Consider the following 17,331-nt stretch of genomic DNA (forward strand, 5'->3'; position numbering starts at 1 on the left):
ATCTTAGCTCAGTGACCTGAATCCATCCTGGGCCAACGAGCAGCCGCCATCTTGGGTCAAAGAGCAGCAGCCATCTTAGATCAGCAACCAGCACCCATCTTGGGCCAATGAGCAGCACCCATACTGGCTGGCGACCCGGCCCCTATCCTCGACCAATGAGCAGCCGCCATCTTGGGTCTATGACCATCAGCCATCCTGGGCCAATGAGCAGCAGCCATCTTGGGTCAGTGACCTGAATCCATCCTTGGCCAACGAGCAGCAGCCATCTTAGATCAGTGACCTGAATCCACCCTTGGCCAACGAGCAGCCGCCATCTTGGGTCAAAGAGCAGCAGCCATCTTAGATCAGCAACCAGCACCCATCTTGGGCCAATGAGCAGCACCCATACTGGATGGCGACCCGGCCCCAATCCTCGACCAATGAGCAGCCGCCATCTTGGGTCTATGACCATCAGCCATCCTGGGCCAATGAGCAGCAGCCATCTTGGGTCAAAGAGCAGCAGCCATCTTAGCTCAGTGACCTGAATCCATCCTTGGCCAACGAGCATCACCCATCTTGGGCCAATGAGCAGCAGCCATCTTAGATCAGCAACCAGCAGTCATCTTGGGCCAATGAGCATCACCCATACTGGCTGGCGACCCAGCCCCTATCCTCGACCAATGAGCAGTCGCCATCTTGGCTCAACAACCATCACCCATCCTGGGTCAATGAGCAGCAGCCATCTTGGGTCAGTGACCTGAATCCATATATGGCCAATGAACAGCAGCCATCTTGGGTCAATGAGCAGCAGCCATCTTAGATCAGCAACCAGCGCCCATCTTGGGCCAATGAGCAGCACCCATAGTGGCTGGCGACCCGGCCCCTATCCTCGACCAATGAGCAGCCGCCATCTTGGGTCTATGACCATCAGCCATCCTGGGCCAATGAGCAGCAGCCATCTTGGGTCAGTGACCTGAATCCATCCTTGGCCAACGAGCAGCAGCCATCTTAGATCAGTGACCTGAATCCACCCTTGGCCAACGAGCAGCCGCCATCTTGGGTCAAAGAGCAGCAGCCATCTTAGATCAGCAACCAGCACCCATCTTGGGCCAATGAGCAGCACCCATACTGGATGGCGACCCGGCCCCAATCCTCGACCAATGAGCAGCCGCCATCTTGGGTCTATGACCATCAGCCATCCTGGGCCAATGAGCAGCAGCCATCTTGGGTCAAAGAGCAGCAGCCATCTTAGCTCAGTGACCTGAATCCATCCTTGGCCAACGAGCATCACCCATCTTGGGCCAATGAGCAGCAGCCATCTTAGATCAGCAACCAGCAGTCATCTTGGGCCAATGAGCATCACCCATACTGGCTGGCGACCCAGCCCCTATCCTCGACCAATGAGCAGTCGCCATCTTGGCTCAACAACCATCACCCATCCTGGGTCAATGAGCAGCAGCCATCTTGGGTCAGTGACCTGAATCCATATATGGCCAATGAACAGCAGCCATCTTGGGTCAATGAGCAGCAGCCATCTTAGATCAGCAACCAGCGCCCATCTTGGGCCAATGAGCAGCACCCATAGTGGCTGGCGACCCGGCCCCTATCCTCGACCAATGAGCAGCCGCCATCTTGGTTCTATGACCATCAGCCATCCTGGACCAATGAGCAGTAGCCATCTTAGCTCAGTGACCTGAATCCACCCTTGGCCAACGAGCAGCCGCCATCTTGGGTCAAAGAGCAGCAGCCATCTTAGATCAGCAACCAGCACCCATCTTGGGCCAATGAGCAGCACCCATAGTGGCTGGCGACCCGGCCCCTATCCTCGACCAATGAGCAGCCGCCATCTTGGTTCTATGCCCATCCCCTATCCGGCCTGTCTCAACCTTTGGCCACCGAAGCCTCCATTTATTTCTACCACCTTCACTTCGCTTTTGGGGGGGGAAACGGATGAGAAACGGAACGGAAAAGAGAGCGCTGATTGAAGGCCGGGATCGGAGAAGGGATTCAGCCACGGAAACGTACCAAAGAGTGTAAGGGACCTTCATAATTGGGAGATGATGACGCTTGACCTCCATTTCTAGACCAAACAGCTGTGCCTGCTAACAGCAAAATCGGAGTTACCGTTAGAAACGTCGCGGGGGGGGGAAAACCCAATCGAGCCTTTATTTTTTGGGGGGGGTTTTGGTTTTGTTTTGCCTCCAAAAGGGGGGATTTATAGGGCTGGAGATGGGGGGGAGGGGGGAAAAAGGGTGGCGGGGGGGTGGCAGCCATCCAAGCTGGCGACTGAGCGGCGGCGCTACGGGGTGGGGGCGGCGGCGGGGCGGATGGGCTCGGGGTCAAACCCCCCCCCATATTTCCCACCCTCCCACCCCCCCCCCAAAAAAAAAGGGCAATTAAAGAGATATAAGCAACCGGAAAATGAAGGGGGGGGTGGGGGGGGAGAACATTTGGAACCACGGTACCTGAGAGAGAAGGGGGAGAACCGACAGGAGTTGAAGGGTTGGATGGGAAGCTGGTGTTGGTGTGATCTGGAGAATAGATCTTGAATAAGAGACGATAGGAGTTAATTGGTGAGGCAGGGCGAGAACGGGCCGCCTCGTTATGCAAATGGGGCTCGATGGGAGGCCGAGGCGACGCCGGGTTCGTTAAGCAACACAACCCGCTGCTAATGAAGCTCGCTTTGCCCAACGGAGCGGCCCAAATGGAAAGCCAAAGCAAAGAGGCTCTCATGAGAACTCAATGGAACCCACTGTGCCCAGAAAATAACCATCGGGGACCTCCAAGGTCCCGTTTGCTGCTCAGCTTCTCAACCTCCAGGCGCCCCCATCCTAATTAACACGCTCGCGCCGCTGGGTTAATTGGGGTGCTGAAAGCGACAGGTCCTTACAGATGCGAGTGCTTTCCCCAACGCGTCGCCGGTCTGCGAGCTGCCGGCCGCCCCGCTTCCTCTGGTGGCTGCAAAACAAGAGATGCCGTGTGAAAAGAGGGAGAAAAATGGCACACGGACTCATCTGCCAGGACCTTTCCAACCCAACCTATTGGATCACCTTCTGCTCTTTCCCCTTCAAGGACCCTTTCAACCCATTTTGTCACCTGAAGCTGCTTTTACCTTCCAGGACCTTTCCAACCCAACCTATTGGATCGCCTTCTACTCTTTCACCTTCAAGGACCCTTTCAACCCATTTCATCATTCGATGCTGCTTTTACATTCCAGGACCGCTCCAACCCAACCCATTCCATCATCCTTTGACTCTTTTATCTCCCAGGACCTTTCCAACCCAATCCATCTCATCATTCTTTGACTCTTTTATCTTCCAGGACCTTTCCAACCCAACTCATTCCATCACCTTCTGCTCTTTCACCTTCAAGGACCCTTTCAACCCATTTCGTCATTCGATGCTGCTTTTACCTTCCAGGACCTTTCCAACTCAACCCATTTCATAATCCTTTGACTCTTTTACCTTCCAGGACCTTTCCAACCCAACCCATTGGATCACCTTCTGCTCTTTTCCCTTCAAGGATCCTTTCAACCCATTTCAAATCCGATGCTGCTTTTACCTTCCAGGACCTTTCCAACCCAACCCATTTCATAATCCTTTGACTCTTTTACCTTCCAGGACCTTTCCAACCCAACTCGTTCCATCACCTTCTGCTCTTTCCCCTTCAAGGACCCTTTCAACCCATTTCGTCATTCGATGCTGCTTTTACCTTCCAGGACCTTTCCAACCCAACCCATTGGATCACCTTCTGCTCTTTTCCCTTCAAGGATCCTTTCAACCCATTTCAAATCCGATGCTGCTTTTACCTTCCAGGACCGTTCCAACCCAACCCATTCCATCATCCTTTGACTCTTTTATCTGCCAGGACCTTTCCAACCCAATCCATCTCATCATTCTTTGACTCTTTTATCTTCCAGGACCTTTCCAACCCAACCCGTTCCATCGCCTTCTGTTCTTTCCCCTTCAAGGACCCTTTCAACCCATTTCTTCATCCAATGCTACTTTTACCTTCCAGGACCTTTCCAACCCAACCCATTCCATCACCTTCTGTTCTTTCCCCTTCAAGGAACCCTTTCAACCCATTTCGTCATTTGATGCTGCTTTTACCTTCCAGGACCTTCCCAACCCAACCCATTGGATCACCTTCAGCTCCTTCCCCTTCAAGGACCCTTTCAACCCATTTCATCATCCGATGTTGCTTTTACCTTCCAGGACCTTTCCAACCCAACTCATTCCATCACCTTCTGCTCTTTCACCTTCAGGGACCCTTTCAACCCATTTCATCATCCCACACTGCTTTTACCTTCCAGGACCTTTCCAACCCAACCCATTCCACCACCTTCTGCTCTTTCACCTTCAAGGACCCTTTCAACCCATTTCATCATCCGATGCTGCTTTTACCTTCCAGGACCTTTCCAACCCAACCCATTCCATCACCTTCAGCCCTTTCACCTTCAAGGACCCTTTCAACGCAATTCATCATCCGGTGTTGCTTTTATCTTCCAGGACCTTTCCAACCCAACCCATTCCATCACCTTCTGTTCTTTCCCCTTCAAGGACCCTTTCAACCCATTTCGTCATTCGATGCTGCTTTTCCCTTCCAGGACCTTTCCAACCCAACTCATTCCATCACCTTCTGCTCTTTCCCCTTCAAGGACCTTTTCAACCCATTTCATCATCCGATGTTGCTTTTACCTTCCAGGACCTTTCCAACCCAAACCATTGGATCACCTTCAGCTCCTTCCCCTTCAAGGACCCTTTCAACCCATTTCGTCATTCGATGCTGCTTTTACCTTCCAGGACCTTTCCAACCCAACTCGTTCCATCACCGTCAGTTCTTTCACCTTCAAGGACCTTTTCAACCCATTTCATCATCCAATGCTGCTTTTACCTTCCAGGACCTTTACAACCCAACCCATCCTATCATCCTTGGACTCCTTTACCTTCTAGGACCTTTCCAACCCAACCTATTGGATCACCTTCTGCTCTTTTCCCTTCAAGGACCCTTTCAACCCATTTCATCATCCGATACTGCTTTTACCTTCCAGGACCTTTCCAATCCAAACCCTTTGATTCCCCTTCAGCCCTTTTCCCTTCCAGGACCTTTCCAACCCAACCCATTCTATCATTCTTTGACTCTTTCACCTTCAAGGACCTTTCCAACCCATTTCATCTCTCATTGCCTCTTTCATCTTCCAGGACCTTCCCAATCCAAACCCTTTGCTTCCCCTTCAGCCCTTTTCCCTTCCAGGACCTTTCCAACTCAACCATCCAGTGCCTCTACACCCATAAACAACCCTTCCAACCCATTCCATCACCCTACTCTTCTTTCACCTTCCAGGACCTTTCCAACCCCACTCATTTCATCTCTCTTCACCTCTTTCACCTTCCAGGACCTTTCCAATCCAAACCCTTTGATTCCCTTTCAGCCCTTTTCCCTTCCAGGACCTTTCCAACCCAACCCATTCTATCATTCTTTGACTCTTTCACCTTAAAAGACCTTTCCAACCCATTTCATCTCTCATTGCCTCTTTCACCTTCCAGGACCTTACCAATCCAAACCCTTTGATTCCCCTTCAACCCTTTTCCCTTCCAGGACCTTTCCAACCCAACCATCCAACGCCTCTACAACCACAATGAACCCTTCCAACCCATTTCATCTCTCGTTGCCTCTTTCACCTTCCAGGACCTTTCCAACCCCACTCATTTCATCTCCCTTTGCCTCTTTCACCTTCAAGGACCTTCCCGATCCAAATCCTTTGCTTACCCTTCAGCCCTTTTCCCTTCCAGGACCTTTCCAACCCAACCACCCAACGCCTCTACACCCATAAACAGCACTTCCAACCCATTTCATCTCTCGTTGCCTCTTTCACCTTCCAGGACCTTTCCAACCCCACTCATTTCATCTCTCTTTGCCTCTTTCACCTTCCAGGACCTTCCCAATCCAAATCCTTTGCTTACCCTTCAGCCCTTTTCCCTTCCAGGACCTTTCCAACCCAACCCATTCTATCATTCTTTGACTCTTTCACCTTAAAGGACCTTTCCAACCCATTTCATCTCTCATTGCCTCTTTCACCTTCCAGGACCTTTCCAATCCAAACCCTTTGATTCCCCTTCAGCCCTTTTCCCTTCCAGGACCTTTCCAACCCACCCACCCCACACCTCTGTCCTTCAAACTGACCCTTCCAACCCACCTCGACCCCTTATTTGCACCTTCCGGGACCCTCCGTCTACAACCTCCCACCCCAAAACCGATCGCAGATTCCGGCTCATTTGCATAAATTAACATATCGGCCGCTCACCCATGATGCCTTCCGTCCCATTGGCTGGAGGGGTGCAGGACGACGCGCTGTAGTGATTGGTGCCGCTGCGGTGGAAGGTGGACATCGGAGGAAGACTGGAGTTGATGTCGGCTGAGGAGTGGGATGGGTAACTCTGCAACGAGGGTGGGATTCAACTATGACCCTGCAAGGACCTGGCCAACCCAACCCTGCCATGTTATACACACCTTCAAGGACCTTGCCAACCCATTTTGGCATCCAATAGCTCTTTAACCTTCAAGGACCTTGCCAACCCAAACCTTCCAATGTATTACACACCTTCAAGGACCTTTCCAACCCATTTTGGCATCCAATGACTTTTTAACCTTCAAGGACCTTACCACACCAACCCTACCATGTTTTACACACCTTCAAGGACCTTTCCAACACATTTTAGCATCCAATGGCTTTTTAACCTTCAAGGACCCTTCCAACCCAATCATCCAATCACTTTTTAACCTTCAAGGACCTTGCCAACACAGCCCTTCCATGTTTTACACACCTTCAAGGACCCTTCCAACCCATTTTTGCATCCAAAGGCTTTTTAACCTTCAAGGACCCTTCCAACTCCATCATCCAATGGCTTTTTAACCTTCAAGGACCTTGCTAACCCAACCCTTCCGTGTTTTACACACCTTCAAGGACCCTTCCGACCCATTTTGGCATCCAATAGCTTTTTAACCTTCAAGGACCTTGCCAAGCCAACCCTTCTGTATTTTACACACCTTCAAGGACCTCTCCAACCCATTTTTGCATCCCGTGCCTCTTTAACCTTCAAGGACCTTTCCAATCCAACCATCCAATGGCTTTTTAACCTTCAAGGACCTGGCCAGGCCAACCCTGCCATGTTATACACACCTTCAAGGACCTTTCCAACCCATTTTGGCATCCAATAGCTTTTTAACCTTCAAGGACCTTGACAACCCAACCCTGCCATGTTTTACACACCTTCAAGGACCTTTCAAACCCATTTTGGCATCCAATGGCTTTTTAACCTTCAAGGACCTTGCCATACCAATCATCCAGTGAATTTTTAACCTTCAAGGACCTTGCCAAGCCAACCCTGCCATGTTTTACACACCTTCAAGGACCTTTCCAACCCATTTTCTCATCCAATTGCTTTTTAACCTTCCAGGACCTTGCCAACCCAACCCTGCCATGTTTTACACACCTTCAAGGACCTTTCCAACCCATTTTGGCATCCAAAGGCTTTTTAACCTTCAAGGACCCTTCCAACTCCATCATCCAATGGCTTTTTAACCTTCAAGGACCTTGCCAACCCAGCCTTTCCATGTTATACACACCTTCAAGGACCTTGCCAACCCATTTTAGCATCCAATAGCTTTTTAACCTTCAAGGACTTTGCCAAGCCAACCCTGCCATGTTTTACACACCTTCAAGGACCTTTCCAACCCATTTTCTCATCCAATAGCTTTTTAACCTTCAAGGACCTGGCCAGGCCAACCCTTCCATGTTTTACACACCTTCAAGGACCTTTCCAACCCATTTCTGCATCCTGTGGCCCTTTTCCCTTCAAGGATCCTACAAACCCAACACAGCCATCCCACACCTCTTTCCCCTTCCAGGACCTCCCTGCCCCTCTCCTTTGTGACCTTCCAGGACCTTCCCAACCCATTTCATCCCCCCATGCCTCTTTCACCTTTCAGGACCCATCCAACCACAACCACCCCACACATATAGGATCCAGAAGACCCCTTCCAACCCAACCCAACCCTCCCACACCTCTTTCCCCTTCCAGGACCCGCCCAGCCCTCCCCTTTGGTGACCTTCCAGGACCTTCCCAACCAATATCACCATCCAAAGCCTTTTTAACCTTTCAGGACCCATCCAACCACAACCACCCCATACATATAGGACCTATCAGACCCCTTCCAACCCAACACAGCCATCCTATACCTCTTCCCCCTTCCAGGACCCAACCGCCCCACCCCTTTTGTGACCTTCCAGGACCTTCCCAACCAATATCACCATCCAAAGCCTTTATAACCTTTCAGGACCCATCCAACCACAACCACCCCATACATATAGGACCTATAAGACCCCTTCCAACCCAACACAGCCATCCTATACCTCTTTGACCTTCCAGGACCCGCCCAGCCCTCCCCTTTTGTGACCTTCCAGGACCTTCCCAACCAACATCACCATCCAAAGCCTTTTTAAGCTTTCGGGACCCATCCAACCCAACCATCCTTTGACCCTCTCCTCTTTAAGGACCCTACAAACCCAACCCAACCATCCTATACCTCTTTGACCTTCCAGGACCCAACCGCCCCTCCCCTTTTGTGATCTTCTAGGACCTTCCCAACCCATTTCACCATCCAAAGCCTTTTTAACCTTTCAGGACCCATCCAACCACAACCACCCCATGCATATAGGATCTATAGGACCCCTTCCAACCCAACACAGCCATCCTATACCTCTTTCCCATTCCAGGACCCAACTGCCCCTCCTCTTTGTGACCTTCCAGGACCTTCCCAACCAAAATCATCATCCAAAGCCTTTTTAACCTTTCGGGACCCATCCAACCCAACCACCCCATACATATAGGATCCAGAAGACACCTTCCAACCCAACACAGCCATCCTATACCTTTTTCCCCTTCCAGGACCCAACCGCCCCTCCCCCTTTGTGACCTTCCAGGACCTTCCCAACCAATATCACCATCCAAAGCCTTATTAACCTTTCAGGACCCATCCAACCACAACCACCCCATACATATAGGACCTATAAGACCCCTTCCAACCCAACACAGCCATCCTATACCTCTTCCCCCTTCCAGGACCCAACCGCCCCTCCCTTTTGTGACCTTCCAGGACCTTCCCAACCAATATCACCATCCAAAGGCTTTTTAACCTTTCGGGACCCATCCAACCCAACCACCCCATACATATAGGACCTATATAGGACCCCTTCCAACCCAACACAGCCATCCTATACCTCTTTCCCCTTCCAGGACCCAACCGCCCCTCCCATTTTGTGACCTTCCAGGACCTTCCCAACCCATATCCCCATCCAAAGCCTTTTTAACCTTTCGGGACCCATCCAACCCAACCACCCCATACATATAGGACCTATAGGACCCCTTCCAACCCAACACAGCCATCCTATACCTCTTTCCCCTTCCAGGACCCAACCGCCCCTCCCCTTCTGTGACCTTCCAGGACCTTCCCAACCAATATCACCATCCAAAGCCTTTTTAACCTTTCAGGACCCATCCAACCACAACCACCCCATGCATTTAGCACCTATAAGACCCCTTCCAACCCAACACAGCCATCCTATACCTCTTTGACCTTCCAGGACCCGCCCAGCCCTCCCCTTTTGTGACCTTCCAGGACCTTCCCAACCAACATCACCATCCAAAGCCTTTTTAAGCTTTCGGGACCCATCCAACCCAACCATCCTTTGACCCTCTCCTCTTTAAGGACCCTACAAACCCAACCCAACCATCCCACACCTCTTTCCCCTTCCAGGACCTCCCTGCCCCTCCCCTTTGTGACCTTCCAGGACCTTCCCAACCAAAATCATCATCCAAAGCCTTTTTAACCTTTCAGGACCCATCCAACCACAACCACCCCATACATATAGGACCTATAAGACCCCTTCCAACCCAACACAGCCATCCTATACCTCTTTCCCCTTCCAGGACCCAACCGCCCCTCCCCTTTGTGACCTTCCAGGACCTTCCCATCCAATATCACCATCCAAAGCCTTTTTAACCTTCCGGGACCCATCCAAGCCAACCATCCTTTGACCCTCTCCTCTTTAAGGACCCTACAAACCCAACCCAACCATCCCACACCTCTTTGACCTTCCAGGACCCACCCACCCCACCCCTTTTGTGACCTTCCAGGACCTTCCCAACCAATATCACCATCCAAAGCCTTTTTAACCTTTCGGGACCCATCCAACCCAACCACCCCATACATATAAGACCTATAGGACCCCTTCCAACCCTACACAGCCATCCTATACCTCTATTCCCTTCCAGGACCCACCCAGCCCTCCCCTTTGTGACCTTCCAGGACCTTCCCAACCAAAATCACCATCCAAAGCCTTTTTCACCTTTCAGGACCCATCCAACCACAACCACCCCATGCATATAGGACCTGTAAGACCCCTTCCAACCCAACCCAACCATCCTATACCTCTTTCCCCTTCCAGGACCCACCCACCCCTCCCATTTTGTGACCTTCCAGGACCTTCCCAACCAAAATCATCATCCAAAGCCTTTTTAACCTTTCGGGACCCATCCAACCCAACCATCCTTTGACCCTCTCCTCTTTAAGGACCCTACAAACCCAACCCAACCATCCCACACCTCTTTCCCCTTCCAGGACCTCCCTACCCCTCTCCTTTTGTGACCTTCCAGGACCTTCCCAACCAATATCACCATCCAAAGCCTTTTTAACCTTTCAGGACCCATCCAACCACAACCACCCCATACATATAAGACCTATAAGACCCCTTCCAACCCATCCCAACCCTCCCACACCTCTTTGACCTTCCAGGACCCGCCCAGCCCTCCCCTTTCGTGACCTTCCAGGACCTTCCCAACCAATATCACCATCCAAAGCCTTTTTAACCTTTCGGGACCCATCCAACCACAACCACCCCACACATATAGGATCCAGAAGACCCCTTCCAACCCAACCCAACCCTCCCACACCTCTTTGACCTTCCAGGACCCAACACAGCCCTCCCCTTTTGTGACCTTCCAGGACCTTCCCAACCAATATCACCATCCAAAGCCTTTTTAACCTTTCAGGACCCATCCAACCCAACCACCCCATACATATAGGATCCAGAAGACCCCTTCCAACCCAACACAGCCATCCTATACCTTTTTCCCCTTCCAGGACCCAACCGCCCCTCCCCCTTTGTGACCTTCCAGGACCTTCCCAACCAATATCACCATCCAAAGCCTTTTTAACCTTTCAGGACCCATCCAACCACAACCACCCCATGCATATAGGATCTATAGGACCCCTTCCAACCCAACCCAACCATCCCACACCTCTTTCCCCTTCCAGGACCTCCCTGCCCCTCCCCTTTGTGACCTTCCAGGACCTTCCCAACCCATTTCATCCCCCCATGCCTCTTTCACTATTCAGGACCCATCCAACCACAACCACCCCATACATATAGGATCCAGAAGACTCCTTCCAACCCAACCCAACCCTCCCACACCTCTTTGACCTTCCAGGACCCACCCACCCCACCCCTTTTGTGACCTTCCAGGACCTTCTCAACCAATATCACCATCCAAAGCCTTTTTCACCTTTCAGGACCCATCCAACCCAACCACCCCACACATATAGGACCTATCAGACCCCTTCCAACCCAACACAGCCATCCTATACCTTTTTCCCCTTCCAGGACCCAACCGCCCCTCCCATTTTGTGACCTTCCAGGACCTTCCCAACCAATATCACCATCCAAAGCCTTTTTAACCTTTCAGGACCCATCCAACCACAACCACCCCATGCATTTAGGACCTATAAGACCCCTTCCAACCCAACACAGCCATCCTATACCTCTTTGACCTTCCAGGACCCGCCCAGCCCTCCCCTTTTGTGACCTTCCAGGACCTTCCCAACCAACATCACCATCCAAAGCCTTTTTAAGCTTTCGGGACCCATCCAACCCAACCATCCTTTGACCCTCTCCTCTTTAAGGACCCTACAAACCCAACCCAACCATCCTATACCTCTTTGACCTTCCAGGACCCAACCGCCCCTCCCCTTTTGTGATCTTCTAGGACCTTCCCAACCCATTTCACCATCCAAAGCCTTTTTCACCTTTCAGGACCCATCCAACCACAACCACCCCATACATATAGGATCCAGAAGACGCCTTCCAACCCAACCCAACCCTCCCACACCTCTTTGACCTTCCAGGACCCACCCACCCCACCCCTTTTGTGACCTTCCAGGACCTTCCCATCCAACATCACCATCCAAAGCCTTTTTAACCTTCCGGGACCCATCCAACCCAACCATCCTTTGACCCTCTCCTCTTTAAGGACCCTACAAACCCAACCCAACCCTCCCACACCTCTTTCCCCTTCCAGGACCTCCCTGCCCCTCTCCTTTGTGACCTTCCAGGACCTTCCCAACCCATTTCATCCCCCCATGCCTCTTTCACTATTCAGGACCCATCCAACTACAACCACACCACACATATAGGATCCAGAAGACCCCTTCCAACCCAACCCAACCCTCCCACACCTCTTTCCCCTTCCAGGACCCGCCCAGCCCACCCCTTTTGTGACCTTCCAGGACCTTCCCAACCAATATCACCATCCAAAGGCGTTTTCACCTTTCGGGACCCATCCAACTACAACCACACCACACATATAGGATCCAGAAGACCCCTTCCAACCCAACCCAACCCTCCCACACCTCTTTCCCCTTCCAGGACCCGCCCAGCCCACCCCTTTTGTGACCTTCCAGGACCTTCCCATGCCGTCCCATTACCAGGCGGTCGTGGGGGTGCAGACTGCAGTAGCTGCCGGACTGGGGGAGGTGCGAGGAGTTGCCCAGCATCCCCCCGTAACCCGATTGGTTCATCCCGCTGGAGGAGCTCCACGGGTCTCCGCTGTGGTGCCCATCTAAAGAAGAACCCCGCGGCCACGGGTTGGTGGAGGTTTCGTTAAGGGCTAATTAACGGCGGTTAATTAACGGAGGGGGAAATAGAGGTGGGGGGGGTACCTTGCATGAAGAAGGAGCTGGGGAAAGTGCTGGCTGCTGGTTTGGAGGCCGGGTAACCGGGGGAGTCGCGGTTGTAGTCGGCAGTGCTGGCTGACGGGGCATACACCTGCAGGGGGGAGAAGGCACGGCGGTGAGAGTGGGGCGGGGTGAAGGAGGACTTGGGGGGCTCGGAGGGCTTGGGGGGCTCGGAGGGCTCGGGGGGTCTTGGGGGGCTCGGAGGACCTGGGAGCTTGGAGGACTTGGGGACCTTGGAGGTCTTGGAGGACCTAGGCTCTTGGAGGTCTTGGGGTTGGTGGAGGACTTGGGGACCTTGGAGGTCTTGGGGGTCTTGGAGGACCTTGGAGGACTTGGGGGTCTCAGAGGACTTGGGGGGCTCGGAGGGTCTTGGGGGGCTCGGAGGACCTGGGAGCTTGGAGGACTTGGGGACTTGGAGGTCTTGGGGGTCTTGGAGGACCTTGGAGGACTAGGGGGTCTCAGAGGACTTGGGGGGCTCAGAGGGTCTTGGGGGGCTCGGAGGACCTGGGAGCTTGGAGGACTTGGGGTCGTTGGAGGACTTGGGGGTCTTGGAGGACCTTGGAGGACTTGGGGGTCTCAGAGGGCTTGGGGGGCTCGGAGGGCTTGGGGGGTCTTGGGGGGCTCGGAGGACCTGGGAGGACTTGGGGTCGTTGGAGGACTTGGGGGTCTCGGAGGACCTTGGAGGACTTGGGGATCTTGGGGGTCTCGGAGGGCTTGGGGGGCTCGGAGGACCTGGGAGCTTGGAGGACTTGGGGTCGTTGGAGGACTTGGGGGTCTCGGAGGACCTTGGAGGACTTGGGGGTCTTGGGGGTCTCGGAGGGCTTGGGGGGCTCGGAGGGCTCAGGGGGTCTTGGGGGGCTCGGAGGACCTGGGAGCTTGGAGGACTTGGGGACTTGGAGGTCTTGGGGTCGGTGGAGGACTTGGGGGTCTCGGAGGACCTTGGAGGACTTGGGGATCTTGGGGGTCTCAGAGGACCTGGGACCTTGGAGGACTTGGGGGTCTCGGAGGTGTTGGGGGTCACGGAGGACTTGGGGACCTTGGAGGTCTTGGGGTTGGTGGAGGACTTGGGGACCTTGGAGGACTTAAGGATCTTGGAGGACGTGGGGTTGTTGGAGGACTTGAGGACCTTGGAGGACTTAAGGACCTTGGCGGACTGAGGGTTGTTGGGAGGCCTTGGGGACCTTGGAGGACTTGAGGACCTTGGAGGACCTTGGAGGACGTGGGGTTGTTGTAGGACTGGGGGACCTTGGAGGACTGAGGGTTGTTGGAGGACTTGGGGACCTTGGAGGACTAAAGGACCTTGGAGGACCTTGGAGGCCTGAGGGTTGTTGGGAGGACTTGGTGACCTTGGAGGACGTGGGGTTGTTGGAGGACTGGGTTTGTTGGAGGCCTGAGGGTTGTTGGAGGACTTAAGGACCTTGGAGGACTGAGGGTTGTTGGAGGACTTGTGGACCTCGGAGGACTTAAGGACCTTGAAGGCCTCGGGGTTGTTGGAGGACGTGGTGACCTTGGAGGACTTAAGGTCCTTGGAGGACCTTGGAGGCCTGAGGGTTGTTGGAGGACTGAGGGTTGTTGGAGGCCTGAGGGTTGTTGGAGGACTGAGGGTTGCTGGAGGACTGAGGGTTGTTGGAGGACTTGTGGACCTTGGAGGACTTAAGGTCCTTGGAGGACATGGGGTTGTTGGAGGACTTGGAGTTGTTGGAGGACTGGGGGACCTTGGAGGACTGAGGGTTGTTGGAGGACTGGGGGACCTTGGAGGACTGAGGGTTGTTGGAGGACTTGTGGACCTCCGAGGACTTAAGGACCTTGGAGGCCTCGGGGTTGTCGGAGGACCTGGGGACCTTGGAGGACTTAAGGTCCTTGGAGGACCTTGGAGGACTTGGGGTTGTTGGAGGACTGGGGGACCTTGGAGGACTTAAGGATCTTGGAGGACGTGGGGTTGTTGGAGGACCTGGGGTTGTTGGTGGACTGTGGGACCTCGGAGGACTTAAGGACCTTGGAGGACTGCGGGTTGTTGGAGGACTTGGGGTTGTTGGAGGACTGTGGGACCTTGGAGGACTAAAGGATCTTGGAGGACTTGGGGTTGTTGGAGGACTTGAGGTTGTTGGAGGACTTGGGGTTGTTGGAGGACTTGGTGACCTTGGAGGCCTCGGGGTTGTTGGGAGGACTGGGGGATCCTGGAGGACTTTCCCACCCTTAATGAGCCCGCAATGAAAAGCAGCCGCCCTTCCCGATTGGCCGGCCCTAATTGGGACCACGTGTGGGTGCGGATCATGGCGTCCAGCTTAGAACGTTCCGGAAGGAAATCCCACCCACGCACAACCTGCCATTACGCCCCCATCCCAACCAGATGGCGGACCCTTTCCAGAACGTTCCCCCACGGACAGTGAGGACGGGAAGGGTTCGTCGTTAGCACCGAGCGCTAATTGAGAGCGGACGGGCCGCTCAGCGGCCCACAGAGCGCATGGCGACGCGAGGGGGGCACTGGGAGGAACTGGGAGGGAATGGGAGGGAATGGGAGGCAGTGGGAGGCAATGGGGGGCAATGGGAGGGAACTGGGAGGGAATGGGGGGCAATGGGAGGGAATGGGAGGGAATGGGGGGCAATGGGAGGCAATGGGATGGAATGGGAGGCAATGGGATGGAATGGGGGGCAATGGGAGGCAATGGGGGGCAATGGGGGGCAATGGGAGGCGATGGGAGGCAATGGGAGGGAATGGGGGGCAATGGGAGAACTGGGATGGAATGGGAAGCACTGGGAGGCAATGGGGGGCAATGGGAGGGAATGGGGGGCAATGGGAATACTGGGAAGCAGTGGGAGGGAATAGGAGGCAATGGGAAGCACTGGGAGGCAATGGGAGGCAGTGGGGGGAAATGGGGGACGATGGGAGGCAATGGGAGGGAATGGGGGGCAATGGGAGAACTGGGATGGAATGGGAAGCACTGGGAGGCAATGGGAAGCATTGGGAGGCAATGGGGGGCGATGGGGGGCAATGGGGGGCAATGGGATGGAATGGGGGGCAATGGGAGGGAATGGGGGGCAATGGGGGGCAATGGGAGGGAACGGGAGACAATGGGATGGAATGGGGGGCAATGGGAGGCAATGGGGGGCAATGGGGGGCAATGGGAGGCGATGGGAGGCAATGGGAGGGAATGGGGGGCAATGGGAGAACTGGGATGGAATGGGAAGCACTGGGAGGCAATGGGGGCAATGGGGGGCAATGGGAGGGAATGGGGGGCAATGGGGGGCAATGGGAGGCATTGGGGGGTAATGGGGGGCAATGGGAGGGAATGGGAGGGAATGGGGGGCAATGGGAGGCAATGGGATGGAATGGGAGGCAGTGGGAGGCAATGGGGGGCAATGGGAGAACTGGGAGGCACTGGGAGGACTGGGAGGGAATGGGAGGGAATGGGAGGCAATGGGAGGCAATGGGGGGCAATGGGGGGCAATGGGAATACTGGGAGGCAATGGGAGGCAATGGGAGGGAATCGGAGGCACTGGGAGGCACTGGGAGGACTGGGAGGCAATGGGAGGCAATGGGAAGCAGTGGGAGGCAATGGGGGGCGATGGGAGGGAATGGGGGGCAATGGGAAAACTGGGAGGCACTGGGAGGGAATGGGAAGCAGTGGGAGAACTGGGAGAACTGGGAGGCAATGGGGGGCAATGGGAGAACTGGGAGGCACTGGGAGGACTGGGAGGCAATGGGGGGCAATGGGAGGCAATGGGATGGAATGGGAGGCAGTGGGAGGCAATGGGGGGCAATGGGAGAACTGGGAGGCACTGGGAGGACTGGGAGGCAATGGGAAGCAGTGGGAGGCAATGGGGGGTGATGGGGGGCAATGGGGGGCAATGGGAGGGAATGAGGGGCAATGGGAGGCACTGGGAGGTAATGGGAGGGAATGGGAGGGAATGGGGGGGCAATGGGAGGCACTGGGAGGCAATGGGAGGCAATGGGAGGGAATGGGAGGCAATGGGGGGCAATGGGGAGCAATGGGGAGCAATGGGGGGGAATGAGAGGGAATGGGAGGGAATGGGAGGTAATGGGGGGCAATGGGGGGCAATGGGAGGGAATGGGGGGCAATGGGGATACTGGGAGGCAGTGGGAGGACTGGGAAGCACTGGGAGGCAATGGGGGGCAATGGGGAGCGCTGGGAGGGAATGGGGGGCAATGGGGGGCAATGGGGGGGAATGAGAGGGAATGGGAGGGAATGGGGGGCAATGGGGGACAATGGGAGGGAATGGGGGGCAATGGGAAGCAGTGGGAGGGAACGGGAGACAATG

The 17,331-nt window shown here is 54.4% G+C and overlaps 1 protein-coding gene across 1 annotated transcript in view; it reads right to left on the reverse strand.

Moving 5' to 3' along the window:
• LOC121108224 (transcription factor 4-like) overlaps window positions 1-15,325 on the reverse strand; it is a 65,849-nt gene extending 50,524 nt beyond the window's left edge. The window contains exons 1-10 of the mRNA XM_040655274.1: window positions 15,245-15,325; window positions 14,920-15,090; window positions 14,586-14,855; window positions 14,033-14,203; window positions 13,036-13,498; window positions 12,802-12,935; window positions 6,284-6,416; window positions 2,870-2,937; window positions 2,445-2,523; window positions 2,005-2,081 (exon numbers count right to left, since the gene is read on the reverse strand). Of these exons, the coding sequence (XP_040511208.1) occupies window positions 2,005-2,081; window positions 2,445-2,523; window positions 2,870-2,937; window positions 6,284-6,416; window positions 12,802-12,935; window positions 13,036-13,498; window positions 14,033-14,203; window positions 14,586-14,855; window positions 14,920-15,090; window positions 15,245-15,325 (1,647 nt within the window). The remainder of the gene's footprint in view (window positions 1-2,004; window positions 2,082-2,444; window positions 2,524-2,869; window positions 2,938-6,283; window positions 6,417-12,801; window positions 12,936-13,035; window positions 13,499-14,032; window positions 14,204-14,585; window positions 14,856-14,919; window positions 15,091-15,244) is intronic.
• Window positions 15,326-17,331: the final 2,006 nt, after the last annotated feature.

Source organism: Gallus gallus, chromosome W (genome assembly GCF_016699485.2).
Source record: "Gallus gallus isolate bGalGal1 chromosome W, bGalGal1.mat.broiler.GRCg7b, whole genome shotgun sequence".
Lineage (NCBI taxonomy): Eukaryota > Metazoa > Chordata > Aves > Galliformes > Phasianidae > Gallus > Gallus gallus.